At 45.8% G+C, this 17,964-nt stretch overlaps 1 protein-coding gene across 1 annotated transcript in view; it reads right to left on the reverse strand.

Annotated features, from left to right (window-relative positions):
* The window catches only part of TWF2 (twinfilin actin binding protein 2), a 70,626-nt gene that overhangs the window by 44,664 nt on the left and 7,998 nt on the right, over window positions 1–17,964 (reverse strand). The window contains exon 2 of the mRNA XM_074958278.1: window positions 623–700. Coding sequence (XP_074814379.1) covers window positions 623–700 — 78 coding nt within the window. The remainder of the gene's footprint in view (window positions 1–622; window positions 701–17,964) is intronic.

Consider the following 17,964-nt stretch of genomic DNA (forward strand, 5'->3'; position numbering starts at 1 on the left):
TGGGAACAATTCTATACCCACTCGTCGCCTCATTGAAAAAGGCTACACTAACAGTCCAAAGCACTACCATTTACAGTATTACTGCAGCATCTGGGGTGGTTATCCTTCTCTTAGGTGTTTCTAGAGCACCCATCACCCAGTGAGGGTCTCCTTCCTGTAGGATTCGTTCAAGGGCAGTTGGCAAACAACCCCAGGGAAGCAGAACAGTCTACACCAGCAAAGCCATATTGTCAGGACGCAGCCCCAACATCCAAGAGACCTGACAGAGAACAGCAAAGCAGATACCAGCACTGCATCAGGCCAGACTGACTGTGAACCCCTTACTGCCACTGGGAAGCGGTACTGGCTGCCTGTACAAGTGACTGCTCCCCATTGGAAACAAGTGGATCACAGTGGGTCCCATAGAGATACTGCTGAAGAAAATAAAAGGCATCAGAATTCTGCTCCTTTAAAATGTCAGCTGTGTTCACTCCACACAGTCTATTCTGAGCAGCCACATTCCAGGAGCCCCTAGCAGGATTTTCCATCGGCAGCAGCAAGGTCTTCTCTGTTATAGCAGGATCGGCCACAGCCATAGAGAAAAACAAGGCAGCACAAAGAAATGGAATTAAACAGAACTTACCATCCTCAATGACGACTTTGATGAGACGGATCGAGCCGTTCCGGGCCTTGGCAAAAAAGTCCTTTAACTCTGTGGTGGCTAAAAGAACCAGAAACATTGTGATCAAACTTAGTAGACAAACCAAATGTTATTCTGCTCTTCAATCCAAGTAAGGGGGGCGGGGGGGGGGAGGAGAAGGGGACAAAAACTAATAAAGAACTAAGTGGAAGAGAGTCAGAAATCCCTGATGGTAAAAAATGGACAGAATAAAAACAAAGCAGCCGATTTCACTTGCTGTGTGATCTACACTGAGAAGGATACAAAGTCCTGTCTCTCAGAGGTTTCAGAGTTAAATACTGTCTAGGAGCACATGTGATCCGGAGAACTTGATACTTAGACTGGGTGAACATAATAGCCCAAATTTAGATGATAGTTTGGCTGGGGCAAGGAGGGCAGGCTCAAGTGTCAGTTTATTAAGTGTGCAGCGTATCCTGGTTTGCATGTGGGGCGGGGGAGGAGGGCAGCTGGAAGGTGTGATGATGGGCAGAGGCAGCTCTGTTGTGTTCAAACACTTTCCTTGGTTACGTTTTGCTTTGGATGCTGTATGCCGGAGCGTGTGACCTCGGGCGGGAAGGCTGCATAACACAGAGGCTGCCAGAATTTTATAGGAATCGGAACTGTAGCCACTTTGAATTTCACTCTCTGCTTGTCCCACCATGACCCCTCAAGGATGAGCTGTGATAAACCTTGGGACTTGAGGACTCAGATTCTGCAGAATGGAGACCTGTTTGTGTGTTAGCAACAACTGGCTGTATTGCCTAGTAGGCTTTCCCCCAGGGCCTGAGTAGCTTCGGTTATAAGAAAATGAGGCAGGCCAGTTTGGAATACAATTCCTAGGATGCCTTCCTTTCCTCCCACCAACCAAGGTTACCGGTGACCGTGGATACTTATCTAGTTAGAATCAAAATCCTAGGGACGCTAGCAGACAACCCCAGTCATTCATCCCAGAGGATCCTCTAGCACTTTATATGCTCTCAAACATACAAAGGAATCGCTCCACCCCTGGCCTCACTGAGAGGAAGCCACCTCTGAGTTAAACTCACCAGCTGTTTAACAAAAAGGAAAGGAGTACTTGTGGCACCTTAGAGACTAACAAATTTACTTGAGCATAAGCTTTTGTGAGCTGCAGCTTGCTTCATCGGATGCCACTACATGCATCCGATGAAGCGAGCTGTAGCTCACGAAAGCTTATGCTCAAATAAATTTGTTAGTCTCTAAGGTGCCACAAGTACTCCTTTCCTTTTTTGCGGATACAGACTAACACAGCTGCTACTCTGAAACCAGCTGTTTAACAGCATCCAGCAACACTTGTAACAACAGCCTAGGGCAGGAAGTGGAGAAGAGCCCCAGCCCAGTAATGATCAGCACTAGCATTTAAGCTAGGAATCTGGGACTGGCATCCCTATTTTTGCTCAACATCTTAATAAAAATGAGCCATCAGAACTTTAACTACATCTAACCTGCAAGAAAGCACCCCCAACAGACAGCACCCCAGCCTACCTCCAACACCAGGGTTTCCTGCTGGCCTTTGAAATGCTACATGTTGGATCACAGGTAAAGCAGCCACCATAAATATTCAGAGAGGGGAAAGACTTGGGTTAGAACAGGAAGTGCACCATACAGCAGTAACCTGGTTAGTATCACATCACTACTGCATGTGGCCAGTCATCCCTAGTGCACAGAGGGAACCTGGCTGCTTTGTGGAGAGATAAGACATGCCAGATGGGTAGCCGGGATCAAAGGGTACCTCAATACTGCAAAACACACCACAAACTAGGGCAGTGAGTCTCTGAGCCTGGGTCAACTGACTCAGGCTCAGCTAAAAACAGCGGCGTAGACATTCCCACTGGGGCTGGAGCCCAGGCTGAGAGAGACACTCACCCATAGCCCTACACCGAGTTTCAGAGCCCGGACTCCAGCTCCTCCGGAAACATCTACACTGCTATTTTTATCCCCATAGTACAAGCCCGAGTCAGTTGACCCAGGCCCAGGCTTGCTGCCGTGGTGTGTTGCTGGGTTGTTGGGGTTTTTTTGGGCAGCGTAAACATACTTTAAGGAGCTTAATGAAGTATTAATACAAGCCTAGAGTTTGCAGTTTTACTGGGGACAGATTGACAAGAGGGCCAGCAAATGCCACCAACTCTGACTGCCGATTACATTTCTATGTGTAAATGTAACAACATCCTAAAGCCTGCAGCCAAATGGAGCATTAGACTGGCTCAATAGGATTTTGAATACACAATGTCAATGGACGGTCACGGTTACAGGCTGCCTTTCCCAGGCCATTCAGTTTGACTGGAGGAGGAGGAAAGAAGAAGAGGTTACTTTAAGTTCAAATAATATTGAATTTTCTGGACTGCTGTTCCAGCTGAAGTTTCATTTGTCACCCACCACAGGAAGTGCCTACAAGGCTTACTTGTCTGCATTAGAGCGCCTGACCACTCCGATTTGCTCTGCTCTCTTACAGCCCAGGGTCAGAACTTCAAAGGCAGCTTCCCTTGAACTCCACAGAGTTAACCTCAGAGGCACTTACTAAACCCGAGCGAGACACAGATTGGGTGTCTGCAAAGTCTGGCCCAATACCTCTGCAGCGTTTCTAGGCTTTTTTGAGGGTACAGTGTCTTGGAGATGGGACCAAACGGAAAGAGAGGGATATTTTGGACAAGAGTGGGAGATGAAAGGAAAGGCCACTACTGTTCTAAGCATCAGGTCTTTCTAAACACCATCTGGTTTTCCCATGGCTTAATCTTTCACTGAACATGCCAGCCAGATGGTCACAAGCCCAGCCCTCTATTTTATAGCACAGGTCCAGGTTGCTTGATTACGATGTGGAGCACATGCACTTCCTCTCCACGCTTCTAGGGGCAAGGAACTCCCTCGAATGAAGTCTTCAAACCACTGGGAATCGGCAGCAACAACAATGGTTCTAGCTGGGGAGGACTTGTTTCCTCTATCAGGGACACACAAAGATCTCTGGAGCTCACCTTTCAGCCAAGTGCCTACGGTATCTCCACCAATATTGGGAAGGGCCTTTAATTTCTTCCTCCCACCCCTCTTCACTGAAGAAAGATGTACCTCTCACGTTAGTTACGGGGTATATCACAGTCCTTGCAATGGACAGCCCTTTCAAGGAGCCCAATTAGTGTCTATATTATTCAAGTGCATCCTGTTAAGTGATTTGGATGCTGTGCACAAGCATTTCTAAGCATTTCCAAGCAGTCAGCCTAGAACACACCAGTGCTCCAAGTGTCAATTATCTGATTCTTCACCAGTCAGCTGTGCTGGTAAATCTCCATTTTGTACCCCATAAGCCACCTCAATATCAATACTTGATTTGTCAAGAGCAAATTTTCCCCTCCCCTCCCCGGGTCACACTGCAAGTGCTCATTACAAACCTTCTTGCCAAAGGCAGATTTTAATCAGACTTTGCAACAAAGGGACTTGCAAGGCATCTGCAGAGGTGGCCAACAAATGCTTCAATATCCACACGTAAGTAGTATTACAAAGGAAGCTGTCACAATCTCACTTGTTAGCAAAGAGCTGCACTGAATGGCTGTTGGAGCCAGCACTCAACATGATCAATTTCCTTCCACCTGGGGCCAAATCTCTTCCACTTAGTCCTGTGATGTGAACAGGAACATCAGACACCTGGATTTTTACCGTGGAAACACTGCAACAAACTTGAATCTTTCCTATGCAAACCACCCAATCTCCCTACCTCCTTCCACAGAAACATTCTGGAGAATCCAGGAGATGTGGACAGCACAGAAGATGGAAAGTAATGGCCCTCCGGGAACCCTCTGTGCTTGCAGATCACTAGCATAGCTGAACTGAGCGGAGTAACTCCCTCATTATCAGCCCACTCAGTCACCAACAGCTATCCTTGGGGAGAGAGCTCACAATCGGCTCCTCTTCCAGGTCTCTGCTCTTCCACTGAAGTGCAGTGCTCAGCCCCAAGCAGCCATACTCTTCATTGTGGGCCACCCCCTCATTGTGACCATTCCCACAGGACTTCTTCCAAAACATCACAGGCAAGGCACCGCTTTTGAAGAGTAGTGGAAACTGGCGCAAAGGATTCTGGGGCACATCCGAGAACCATTTGAAAGGGAACACATGGAAAGAGATTGAAAACTTGTTTGGAAGTGAGACATTCACAAAAAAGCTCCTTAGTATAGGATCTTCCTTGCAGCTGCCCGTCAAACAGGCCAGGGCCTCTCTTCTCTCTATTCCACAGGCAGAACTCTTGTTAAAGCAAGTGCTAACCCGTGGGCAGACAAGGACAGCCTAAAGCACTAAAATGCATTAAGATGTTACTGTTTATGTAAATTCACAACAGCTTATTTGCAGCTGGGACAGTTTTCAGGTGCCACAGCTTAAAGAATAGAAATTTCTCAGAGGCCACTAACTTCTCTTTCCCTCCATTTCCCAGTTGGAGGGAGTGGGAGAGAACTGTCCATCAGGCTGGGACTTTGTGAATTAGAGCAATTATAAGCCCCTTCGAAAAGTAGAGATTTGAAATAAACTCCAGAGACTTAACGATTTCAGGTTGGGGTGTCTGACTGGGTGGGAAGAGCCCCATAATTAAGATCTGTTGAGATGAAACAGCAATGCAGGCAGTGTGACTGGGGGAAGGGGACCCCTAAAATTAAGGCATTTTAGGGGAGACAGGAACTCTATAAGCCAAATGGTATTGCAGCCAGAAAATTGCCCAAAGAAACTGGAAATGCTCTCTCCTTTTCAAGAAGACCGATCACACTTTCAACTTATCCCAGCACCAGCTCTGCTGTCAGAGACAAGCTGATTTTAACATATTCGCCACATGAGCTTCCTCTGATATTTTTATCCCCTTTCCCATACGTGGGCAGGCTGTTTCCTTCCTGCCCTGTTTGTGGCAATCTACCACTCAACAAGGTCCTCTGAGGGGAAAAAAAGAGAGATATACAGTTGTACTCACTGGAACCCATGAAAGTGAACAAAACACCCCAGTAAGTCTTTTCTGTCCCAAATTTCTATCACACTGGAAAAGCAGAGAGACGGTGTCTAGCTTATGTATTTATATAGCTCCAATCACTGAATAGAAAACACGGGGAGAGCTCTAACGCAGATAAACAGGTTTTTCTTCATTTTTCACCCTAGGTAAACCTTAGAGTTGGTAAAAGGTGCTGACTGATAGCCCTCCAAATTTATCCATTCTATTTAGCTGCATATCAGGTACTTAAAGAGTCACTTAAAGTAGAGAGCATTATTTTCCTGGTAAAAACGGTGTGTGGGCTTTCCAAAAGCACCAGAGTGACTCTGGAGCACAAATCCCATTGCAAGTCAGTGGATTTGTGCTCCTAGATCACTGGGGCAATTTTCAAAATCCCATCATGGAGCTGAGGAAGGTCAAGTAGCAAGTAAACCAGAGGGAAAAGGGAAAAGGTTAGTCAAGAGCATTTTCAGTATGAGCGCAGAGCACCTGAACTTGACCACTTCTCTTAGCAGCCTGTAATAAAACTTGACGAGTGTCAGAGGTTGTCCCACTCATCTCACTCCCTAATAAGTAGGGCCCTACCAAATTCACGGTCCATTTTGGTCAATTTCACGGTCAGAGGATTTAAAAAATTTCGTGATTTAAATCTGAAATGTCAGTGTTGTAATTGTAGGGGTCCTGACCCAAAAAGGAGTAGTTGGGGGGGGGGGGGTCACAAGGTTATTGTGGTAGGGGGGTGTTGCGGTACTGCTACCATCACTTCTGTGCTGCTGCTAGCAGCGGTGCTGCCTTCAGAGCTGGGCAGCTGGGAGAACAGTGGCTGCTGGACGGGAGCCCAGCTCTGAAGGCAGCTCCCTGCCAGCAGCGGCGCAGAAGTAAGGGTGGCATAATATGGTATTGCCACCCTTACTTCTGTTCTGCTGTTGGCAGGGAGCTGCCTTCAGAGCTGGGTGCCTGGCCAACAGCAGCCTTTCTCCAGCCACCTAGCTCTGAAGGCAGCGCAGAAGTAAGGGTGGCAATACCACAACCCCCCTAAAGTAACTTTGTGACCCCCCTGCAACTCCCTTTTGGCTCAGGACTCCCAATCTGAGAAACACTGGTCTTCCCCATGAAATCTGTATCGTATAGGGTAAAACCACACCAAAGAGTGGATTTAATGGGGAGAGACCAGATTTCATGGTCCATGATGCATTTTTTCATGGCCGTGAATTTGGTAGGGCCCTACTAAGAAAACATTCCTGAAAACCTGCTAGGACATTACCATATTCACCTAAGGTTCTTGATTAACTTTGTGCAGAGCAGTGACTGCTCTAAATAATAAGATGCGTGAACTACAGTGCCTCGTATTAAATGAGGATATTGATATAATAGGCACCACAGAAACTTGATGGAACGAGGATAATCAATGGGACACAGTAATACCAGGGTACAAAATATATCGGAAGGACAGAACAGGTTCTGCTGGTGGGAGAGTGGCACTATACATGAAAGAAAACGTAGAATCAAATGAAGTAAAAATCTTAAATGAACCAATCTGTACCATAGAACCTCTATGGATAGTAATTCCATGCTTGAATAATAAGAATATAGCAGTTGGGATATATTACCGAGCACTTGACCAAGATGGTGATAGTGACTGTGAAATGCTCAGGGAGATTAGAGAGGCTATTAAAATAAAAAACTCAACAACAATGGGGGATTTCAACTATCCCCATACTGATTGCGTACATATCACCTCAGGATGGGATGCAAAGATAAAGTTTCTTGACACCTTAAATGACTGCTTCTTGGAGCAGCTAGTCCTGGAACCCACAACAGGAGAGGCATTTCTTGATTTAGTCCTAAGTGGAGCATAGGATCAGGTCCAAGAGGTAAATATAGCTGGACCGCTTGGTAATAGTGACCATAATATAATTAAATTTAACATCCCTGTGGCGAGGAAAACACCACAGCGGCCCAACACTGTAGCATTTAATTTCAGAAAGGGGAACTACACAAAAATGAGGAGGTTAGTGAAACAGAAATTAAAACGTACAGCACCAAAAGTAAAAACCTTGCAAGCTGCATGGAAACTTTTTAAAGACACCATAATAGAGGCTCAACTAAAATGTATACCCCAAATTAAAAAACATACTAAGAGAACCAAAAGAGAGCCACCATAGCTAAACAACAAAGTAAAAGAAGCAGTGAGAGGCAAAAAGGAATCTTTTAAAAATAGAAAGGAGCATAAACTCTGGAAAATGAAGTGAAAAAATATAATTAGGGAGGCCAAAAAAGAATATGAAGAACAGCTAGCCAAAGACTCAAAAGGTAATAGCAAAAAAAAAAAAAAAAAAAAAAAAGAAACCACACACACATCAGAAGCAGGAAGCTTGCTAAACAACCAGTGTGGCGATCGAGATGCTAAAGGAGCACTCAAGGACGATAAGGCCATTGCAGAGAAACTAAATTAATTCTTTGCATCGGTCTTCACGGCTGAGGATGTGAGGGAGATTCCCAAACCTGAGCCATTCTTTTTAGGTGACAACTCTGAGGAACTGGCTCAGATTGAGGTGTCATTAGGAGGTGGTTCTGGAACAAACTGATAAACTAAACAGTAATAAATCACCAGGACCCAATGGTATTCACCCAAGAAGAGTTCTGAAGGAACTCAAATATGAAATTGCAGGACTACTACCTGTAGTCTGTAACCTTTCATTTAAATCAGCTTCTGTACCAAATGACTGGAGGATAGCTAATGTGACACCAATTTTTAAAAAGGGCTCCAGAGGTGACCCCAACAATTATAGGCCGGGAAGCCTGACTTCAGTACCGGGCAAACTGGTTGAAACTACAGTAAAGAACAAAATTGTCAGACACATAGATGAACATAATTTGTTGGGGAAGAGTCAACATGGTTTTTGTAAAGGGAAATCATGCCACACCAATCTACTAGAATTATTTGAGGGGGGTCAACAAGCGTGTGGACAAGGGGGATCCAATGGATACAGTACATTTACATTTTCAGAAAGCCTTTAACAATTTCCCTCATCAAAGGCTCTTGAGCAAAGTAAGAAATCATGGCATAAGAGGGAAGGTTTTCTCATGAATTGGTAACTGGTTAAAAGGTAGGAAACAGAGGCTAGGAATCAATTGTCAGTTTCAGAATGGAGAGAGGTAAATAGTGGTGTCCCCCAGGGGTCTGTACTGGGCCCAGTCCTATTTAACATATTCATAAATGATCTGGAAAAAGGAGTAAACAGTGAGATGGCAAAAATCTGCAGATGATACAAAACTACTCAAGATAGCAGTCTGCCTGGGACTTAACTAAGAGCTACAAAAGGATCTCTCAAAACTGGGTGACTGGGCAACTAAATGGCAGAAGAAATTCAATGTTGATAAATGCAAAGAAATGCACACTGGAAAACATAATCCCAACTATACATATAAAATGATGGGGTCTAATTTAGCTGTTACCACTCAAGAAAGATCTTGGAGTCATTGTGGATAGTTCTCTGAAAATATCCACTCAATGTGCAACGGCGGTCAAAAAAGCAAACAAAATGTTAGGAATCATGAAGAAAGGGTTAGATAATAAGACAGAAAATATATTGCCTCTATATAAATCCATGGTAGGCCCACATCTTGAATACTGTGTGCAGATGTGGTCGCCCCATCTCAAAAAACATATATTGGAATTGGAAAAGGTTCAGAAAAGGGCAACAAAAATGATTAGCGGTATGGAACGGCTGCCATATGAGGAGAGATTAATAAGACTGGGACTTTTCAGCTTGGAAAAGAGACGACTATAGGGGGACATGATAGAGGTCTACAAAATCATGACTGGTGTGGAAAGAGTGAATAAGGAAGTGTTATTTATTCCTTCTCATAACACAAGAACTAGGGGCCACCAAATGAAATTAGTAGGCAGCAGATTTAAAAACAAACAAAAGGAAGTATTTTTTCACACAACGCGCACTCAACCTGTGGAACTCTTTGCCAGAGGATGTTGTGAAGGCCAAGACTGTAACAGGGTTCAAAAAAGAACTAGATAAATTCATGGAGGATAGGTCCATCATTCGCTATTAGCCAGGATGGGCAGGGATGGTGTCCCTAGCCTCTGTTTGCCGGAAGCTGGGAATGGGCGACAGGGGGTGGATCACTTGATGATTACCTGTTCTGTTCATTCCCTCTGGGGTACCTGGCATTGGCCACTGTCGAAAGACAGGGTACCAGGCTAGATGGACCTTTGGTCTGACCCAGTATGGACGTTCTTATGTCACTGGACTCGACAGCAGGTGTTTCTTTTTATGAGAGCCCATGACTGAATTAATAAGGACCAATCAGTGAACAAACAGGACAGCCATTTCCAGACAATAGTACTAAACTGAGAAGCTTGCAATGAATCAGGAACCAGAGCCACAGACCTCTAATGAAGGGCTGCTACAAGAACAGGGGCCAGACAGAAGAGCCTAAGGGACAGAGGGCTACGAGTAAAATGCACAACACAGATTCCCAGGGGGTACCTCTGGCAAATCTATTTGTAGCCATTAGAAGCTGGGCAAAAAGGCTGTTTTTCAAAAGCCTTCTAGACAACTCACTGTTCCAGTCTGAGCACTAACACACCAAATGTAGTCCAAAGAATATAAAACATGATTGCACTAACCAGAAAATGACATCAGAGCACACCAAGCCCTGCTGAAAGGGTCACTCAGCCTATAGAGATAGGTCTACACTGGGAAGTGTAATTCCCATCATGGGTAGACAGACTCGCGCTAGCTCAGCTCTGCTCCAGCTACTGTGCCAAAAATAGCAGTATGGACAGTGCAGTATAGGCAATGGCTCAGGTTACCCTGCCTGCCTACCTGGGTCTAAGCTCAGGTGGCTAGCCCAAGCGGCTGCCCATGCCACAATGTACACACTGCTATTGAGCTAGCGCAAGTCTGTCTATCCAGGCTGGGAATCACACCTCCCAGCTACAGTGTAGACATACCCCTGGAGCGGGCAGAAGCTCTCACTGCCTCAATGCAGGCGCCAAGGCATAAACAACCTGGAGACCTTAGAATGAGAGCCACTGTGATTGGCTATCGTGTCCCACTACAAGAACACAATAAGGGCTCGGTAAAAGTGAAAGCACCAGACCTCTGACTACCAGAGGGACAGAGGTGCTGGGCATATTCTATGGGTGAAATGCTTATTAGACAAGTGCAGACAGAAGGCAAGCTTGTTCCACTCAGTGCAGAGACACACAATTCCCACATTTTGCACTGCTCACAGACGTGTCCTGGCTGTACTACATTCCAGGGAGGATTAGAGGCCATGACCAGCTCCATTTGTATCTAGTTTGCCACGCAGACCCATTGGATAGTTAAGAATAAAGAGAACAAATAATTGCTCAGTAAGGGGAAAGCTGCACCTTTCCCCAGAGGCTGATACACCTTCCATCTATCATTTAATACCAAAGGAGCCCTTCCATAGACTGGCTCCCTCTTATATAGGCTACCAAGGCTTTGTTCATCAGTCCACTTAAATGCCATTTACTCCATTCTGTGCTTAGAAACACCTTCTTCCCTCACAATTCACCTAACCTACTTGACGGTAAAGATATAATCTCTCATTTATGAGACTCATTTCCATAACAGACCAATCTCCCAGTGTGATGTGGACTACTTAGAAATGCCTGTATTACCGTAGTAGAAACACATGTTGACGCATAGACTGTGCCCAATGTTCACCCCACCAAGTGGGGACACTCACCAATATGAAGATGCCCCAAGCCACTATGCGCCCCTCCAGAGGAGAACACAGGTTTGGGTGTCTCCAGACCCACACCCAAGCCCCACGGCACACAGGTAGATTGGTGCCCAGAGCTCAGGACTCGAATAAGAGCAAACACGTTAATAAATGCCCAAAGCTTCCCAGGCACATGTACCAGTAAAGTACAAGCTCCCCGCCCAGCTCTGGTTACATTCCTTCTAGACTCAGTCTTCTCTCACATATACACCTATTGGGGGGAAAGTGAGTTCGGTTTTGTTTGTGCAAACTTCACCATCAACCCCTGTCCCAGTGACAGCTCAATGCTTCTGGATCAATAATACATGCTCCCTGAAATGGATGCCTTTCAGAATGCATCAAGTCACTCTTTCCTCTGACAGGTAACTTAAGCCTCCGGACATCAATCTTTCATTTACTGGACATAATCCTCACATTAAAGTGACTCCAGGCAGCTGCTTTCATTTCACATTCACAATCCCTGAGTTCAGGACCAGAGATACACTGCTCCCGTGCTGCTGGAGAAGCAGGGCCTGGAAGGACAAGAGGCAACACAATGCATTGAAGACAGTCTTGTTCCACATCTTTTCCCAGGGTACGTTTACACTGAGATAAAAGACCCATGGCATGGCTGCGGCTGGGCCAGCTGACTCAGGCTTGGGCTATAAAACTGTGGTGTAGACATTCGGGCTCAGGTTGGGGCGTGGGTTCTGAGACCCGGGGGGGTAGGAGGGGGGGGGAAAAGAGAAGAGAGGAAGAGAAGGTGTCTCTTGTCTCCAATCCACAGTTATGTAAATATATATGCAAATGATATGCCAGCCACAGGGTCCTAGCAAGGTGCCAATATGCTGTTTGGTGTCTCAAACTGTGAGCACTCCCAGTGCACAGGGTCAAGAATGGAAGCAGTTGCTGGGTTCTCAGGGCGTTATCAGCACAATTACTGCGGTAGCTATAAGTCGACCTAACGCAGGTCAACTTAAGATTGTAGTGTATACATGCCTGTGATAGCCATTCCCATATGGAGACCACATACAGCAAACAGTGAAAACACTCCAAAGCTACTGACTGCACAGTTGTACACAGAACAGGAAACTGCATGTATTTGCACAAATCGATTTACCACCACAAGAGGTTTTACGAAGGCAAGGTCAGTCAGCCAACTTACCTGCCTGGTTTTTGTTACTCTGAACCCAGTCCCTCCCACTTTCCACCATATCCCTTACTTCTCTCCTTTCCTAAAAGGAAATCCATCTATGCTCTGGTCCCCTTTCTTGGTGAGATATCATTGCATCTTGTATTACTCCTAGGATAGGTCTTCACTGCAGAATAAACTCGAGTGACTGGCAGCCAGGTCTCAACACCAGTTAGCCTAGCCTGGGTGTGAGCAGCCACACTGCTGAGGCTTATCCAAGTTACTGTGTCCTCATGGTTGCTGCACTCACCTATGTGTAACACTAGGACTGCTGAGGCCACATCCCATGGGGTTGTGTGTTGAAATATGCTAAGCCACTCTAAGATTTTTTCACAGTGAACTGTGTCAGAACCGTAGGGTGACCATGCATCCCATTTTGGCTGGGAAGGTCCCTTTTTTAAGCCTGGTCCCAGCCATCCCAACTTTTTTTCCCCAAAAGAAGTCATTTGTCCCATTTGCTCTTACTGACTTGCTCAGTTGGCAAGAGCCAACAGGACAAATGTTCACTTTTGTCAAAAAAGTGGGGTGCAGTGTGGAGGGGGGCCAGTGGAGATGCCCAGTCCCCTGTGGGGCGGGAGGAAGCAATGTTCCAGCATGTGGGGCCCCTGCAGGGTGTCAGTGACCAGGCAACAGCCTCCTGGCAGGGGGTGGGGGGGGGGTGTGTCCCACAGGGTTCCAGGGACTCAACAACAGGCTCACTGGGGGATGGGGAGGCACAGGGTTCCAGCAAGGGGCAACGGCCTGCTGCGGGGGGGCAAGGTTCCAGCAACCAGCAACAGCATTGAAGGGGGGGACCTCTCGGGCGAGTGGCTGGGGGAGTCCAGTTTTCTCCTTGGGAAATATGGTCATCTTAGAGAACTGTCTATCCTTCTAGGCCAGGGGTGGCCAACCTAAGCCTGAGAAGGAGCCAGAATTTACTAATGTACATTTCCAAAGAGCCACAGTAATATGTCAGCAGCCCCCCATCAGCACTCCCCCACCCAGAGCCTCCCACTCACCAGCAGCACCACCAATCAGCTCCTCCCCCTTCCTCCCCGCACCTCCCAATCAGCTGTTTCGTGGGATGCAGGAGGCTCTCAGGGGGAGGGAGAGGAGTGAGGGCACAGCAAGCTCAGGGGAGTTGGTGGGAAGGTGTGAAATGGGGGCAGGCCTGTGGCCGAGCCAGGGGTTGAGGAGTGAGCACCCCCCGGCACATTGGAAAGTTGGCGCCCGTAGCTCCAGCCCCAGAGTCGGGGTGCCTATACAAGGAGCCGCATATTAACTTCTGAAGAGGTGCATGTGGCTCCGGACCCAGGTTGGCCACCCCTGTTCTAGGCACACAGGGGGAATTGTGGGAGGGCACTGGAGGACTAGCAGCATTAGAGTGATTTAGCCTGAATCCTCATTGCAAAGTGAGTGAAAGCAGAACCCAAGCTCTAGCCCACACCCTCAACGGGACCAGCTAGCCTGGGTGTAAAGCACCACTTATCTTAGATGAGAGGGGTGAGTGTACAGGAACAGGGATGGGGGCAACACCTGGGTAAGAGCTCATGCTAACTCTGCAGTGAAGGCATACCCTTTGTGGGAACAGTTCTGCCCACGTTCAGCATTTGTTAGTGCTTGTCGACATTTTTTGAAAGAAAGAGTACTTTACTCGAGAAGGGCCTTTTGTCGAAACCAGGGGTTTTTGCAAGTTTTCCATTTTTCAAAAGTTTGCAATGTAACTCGACAACAGAAATGTTGCCTGGTCACTCTGCAAAACGCTATTTCACCTGAGTGCTCTCAGATCGACAGTTGGGACTGAAAAAATCCCACTTGATGTTTAAGCCGACCATGGTCAAAACCGTTTTCCTTTTAGAAAACTACTGATTTTGAAACTAAAATTCAACAAAAAATACAGCAGCAAATGGAAAAAAAAATCTGTGACAAGAATGAAAACTCTTGAATTTTCCATTAAGTTTGGTCCTATTTTTTTTTCCTATAAGCTCTAATACATATAGCTCCTTTCCTGGCTTACAAATCATGTCCCTAATTCACAACAGGTAACTGGTTTAGGAGCTATTTATCACTAAATGACTAGCTTTCCTTGGCATAAATTCTGAAAGCCTCTGTCTCCTCAACTCATCCTCTTTTCCAATCAGAATTAGTTCCACCTTTCCTCAGTTGCCTGACACAGGACACTAGTCTGGCCCACACAACCTTCATCAGGGCTCAGTCATACTCACCATAGCATCTGTACTGTGTTTGTTGGGGAATGGAGAGAGATTGCAAGACAGACCCATGCTGTCCCAAACACAGGCCTAATGAGACAGCTTCAGAGAAGAGCAAAGAAGTTGCCCCAGTATATACATTACTGCCTGAACTCCAACCCTGTAAAACATTCTCCCTCCCAAATCTCCTGAGAGTCAAGCAGTGACTGGGAGTTTTGGATCAGGTGTCAGGCACCCAGGACCCAAAGGACAGATTCAAGTTGTGATTGCATTTCACTTAAAGGTTCTCAGCACACTCTTTCCCCGGGATTTCCTCTCCTCTGGTGCCTTTACGTGCTTAACTTCATGGGGTTTTAATTATTTACTCATCTACAAAATTACAGCTCAATATCAAGTGAAACTCCTTTGGTTTAAAATGTTTCTCAATTTCTGAACCATTTGCATATTATCTGTACACATTAAATGGTGCACACAGCCACCTCTGGGTGCCCAATGTACAAAATAAGAGCTGCACATGGTAGAGTCTTGGTATGAACAGAAAAAAAATGGACCTACCTGTAAAACAGATCAATTACAGACTGCATTTGCACAGAAAGAGACCCATTAGAATGCCTGAATTGGGAGCACATACAGCTATTAGGTTTGAGATGAAGCCATGGTAGGATCTATTGCAAAGTTACCCACTGTGAAATTCTCTCATTTATGAGCTCCACAAATGTAAATAGGCTTCAGAGTGGCAGCCGTGTTACTCTGTATCAGCAAAAAAAACTGAGGAATACTTGTGGCACCTTAGAGACTAACAAATTTATTTGGGCATAAGCTTTCGTGGGCTAAAACCCACTTCATCGGATACATGCATGTATATATATACACACACACACACACACACACACACACCACAGAGAACACGAAAAAATGTTGTATATTTGCCGTATTTCTCATCTGCAAAGAGAAGCTGTTGTCCCGACTTATGCTTTGTGCCTTCAATGCACAGCAAATGCATTCTTCAGCTAAAGTTAAAAAAAATTTAGCCTCTTGCCTCAGTTTCCTTGTAACCAAGCCCACACTGCATTATGGGACACACTGACAAATAATTAGCCCCATGCATGCTTCTTGAAAGGCAGGAGGAATCAGATGAGGAATGTGGCAAAGTAACTGGCTGGACACATGAATGACTCCTTATTTCTGCCAATTGGTGATGTTTACAAGAGGAAAGCAACAGACTAATTTTCATTTGCTGCCTCAAGTCACAAACTCTGCTTGGAAATCATAACCAGGATTTTAAAGTGCGGGTCAGCAACTTGTCTGGCAGGCAGCAAGCAATTCTGTTTCACTTGTTCAGACTAGCTTTCCTAGGATTTTTTCCTAGTTTGCCTGAAGCAACCTGTTATAATCCTGGGTCCATAAACAGACCTATCACTGCACTGTCTGTCCCCACAGCAGGGAGCAGCAGACTCTGTATTCTATCACCTGCTGAGAATATCCTCTTCCCCCAAACCCAGCAAATTCCTATGGCTGAGAATAGAGGAAGTATAAGAAGATACTACTATACATGTTCAAAACAAGAGTGCTTTGACTAGACTAGAAAGCTGAAGTCAATCAACTTCTCCTTTTCACTATGAGCAGAAAAGAGGAAAAAACAGTGCTCTCCACTCCATCTTGACTATGACTGACTGCTCCACTGTCAGAGGGTGCTTCAGAGTACAGTTTACACCAAACAGGTTGGTTTCTCTTTTCAGCCCTCCAGCATATCCATCATGACCTCTTGAAAGCAGAAGCCCAGCACTGAACATACACAGACATGCCATGCCCCTAGTAAGGGAAAGGACGTGCCAGCCATGTTACATTTATAGCAAGCCAGGGGAGGAGAGATTCCTGGGAAGAGCCTTTTTGTAACAGAGTATTTTGCTGAGTTTTCAAGCTCCATGCGTTGAAGTCTCTGATCTGACCATTAGCACTGAGAGTTTTGGTACAATAAGATGAGAAACAAAGTCTGTGATATTCTCAGCAGTGCACAAGCAGTTGGCATAGACTCAGACTAAGTCCAGAGGGGACTGTGGTGATCATTTACTCTGCCCTCCTGCACACTGCAGGCCACAGAACTTCACGCACCACCTCCTGTAATAGGCCAAAAAGCCTTGGGCTGAGTTACTGAAGTGCTTAAATCTTGAAGACTTAAAGTTACAGAGAATCCATCATTTACTTTAATTCAAACCAGGAAGTGACTCATGCCCAACACTGCAGAGGAAGGCAAAAAAGCCCAGGGTCTCTGCCAATCAGATGTAGGCAAAAATTCCTTCCTGACCCCAAATATGGTGCTCAGTTAGACCCTCAGCATGTAGACACCTGGGATAGAATTCTCTGTAGTAACTCAGAACCCTCCCCATCTGGTGTCTCATCTCTAGCTATTGGAGATGTTTACTAATAGAAGTCATGGATGGGCCATGTGCCACTGTCAGCAATCTCAGCATACCATCCCCTCCATAAACTTATCAATCTGAGTCTTGAAACAAGCTAGATTTTTTGCCCGCACTGCTCCCCTGGGAAGGCTGTTCCAGAACTTCATTCCTCTAATGGTTACAATTCTTCGTCTAATTTCAAGCCTAAACTTATTGATGGCCAGTGATAACCATTTGTCTTTGTGCCAACATTGGCCCTGAATTTAAATAATTCCTCTTCCTCCCTGGTGTTTACCCCTCTGATATATTTATATATCGAGAGCAACCATATGAAGGTTGGTCTAAAATACAGTATGGTCCTTGTCCCTTTATTCCCTCTTGGTTTCTTCCATTCTTTTCCTTCACTTTGCTTCCCTAACCCATTCTTTGGTGGGTTTGTTCTTTAGTTTTTCCTTTTTCCTCCCTCCCAACAAAGAAACCAGGGTTGGAGCTCAGAGCTTTACAATATTCTCTTGCAGCCATGTATATAAATAGAGCCAGGTGTCAATGCTGGACTTAGTTCACATCCAGTCTTTCAGCTTACTACTCCTGGGGCCCTATTCTCCCCAACTAGGACAGAAGTAAGTCCCACTGACATCCATGGGAATCACTTGAATCTATGGGTGTAGAATACAGCCTCCAGAATCTCTTATGCATTAAAGAGCTCTATAGTCATTTCTAACTGCCAGGCGGTAGATGTCAGTAGACCTGAGGAGCCACCTGAACTTGCAAGTCCTCTCAGCTTCTATCAGGGCTGGTGT

Source organism: Natator depressus, chromosome 7, assembly GCF_965152275.1.
Source record: "Natator depressus isolate rNatDep1 chromosome 7, rNatDep2.hap1, whole genome shotgun sequence".
NCBI lineage: Eukaryota > Metazoa > Chordata > Testudines > Cheloniidae > Natator > Natator depressus.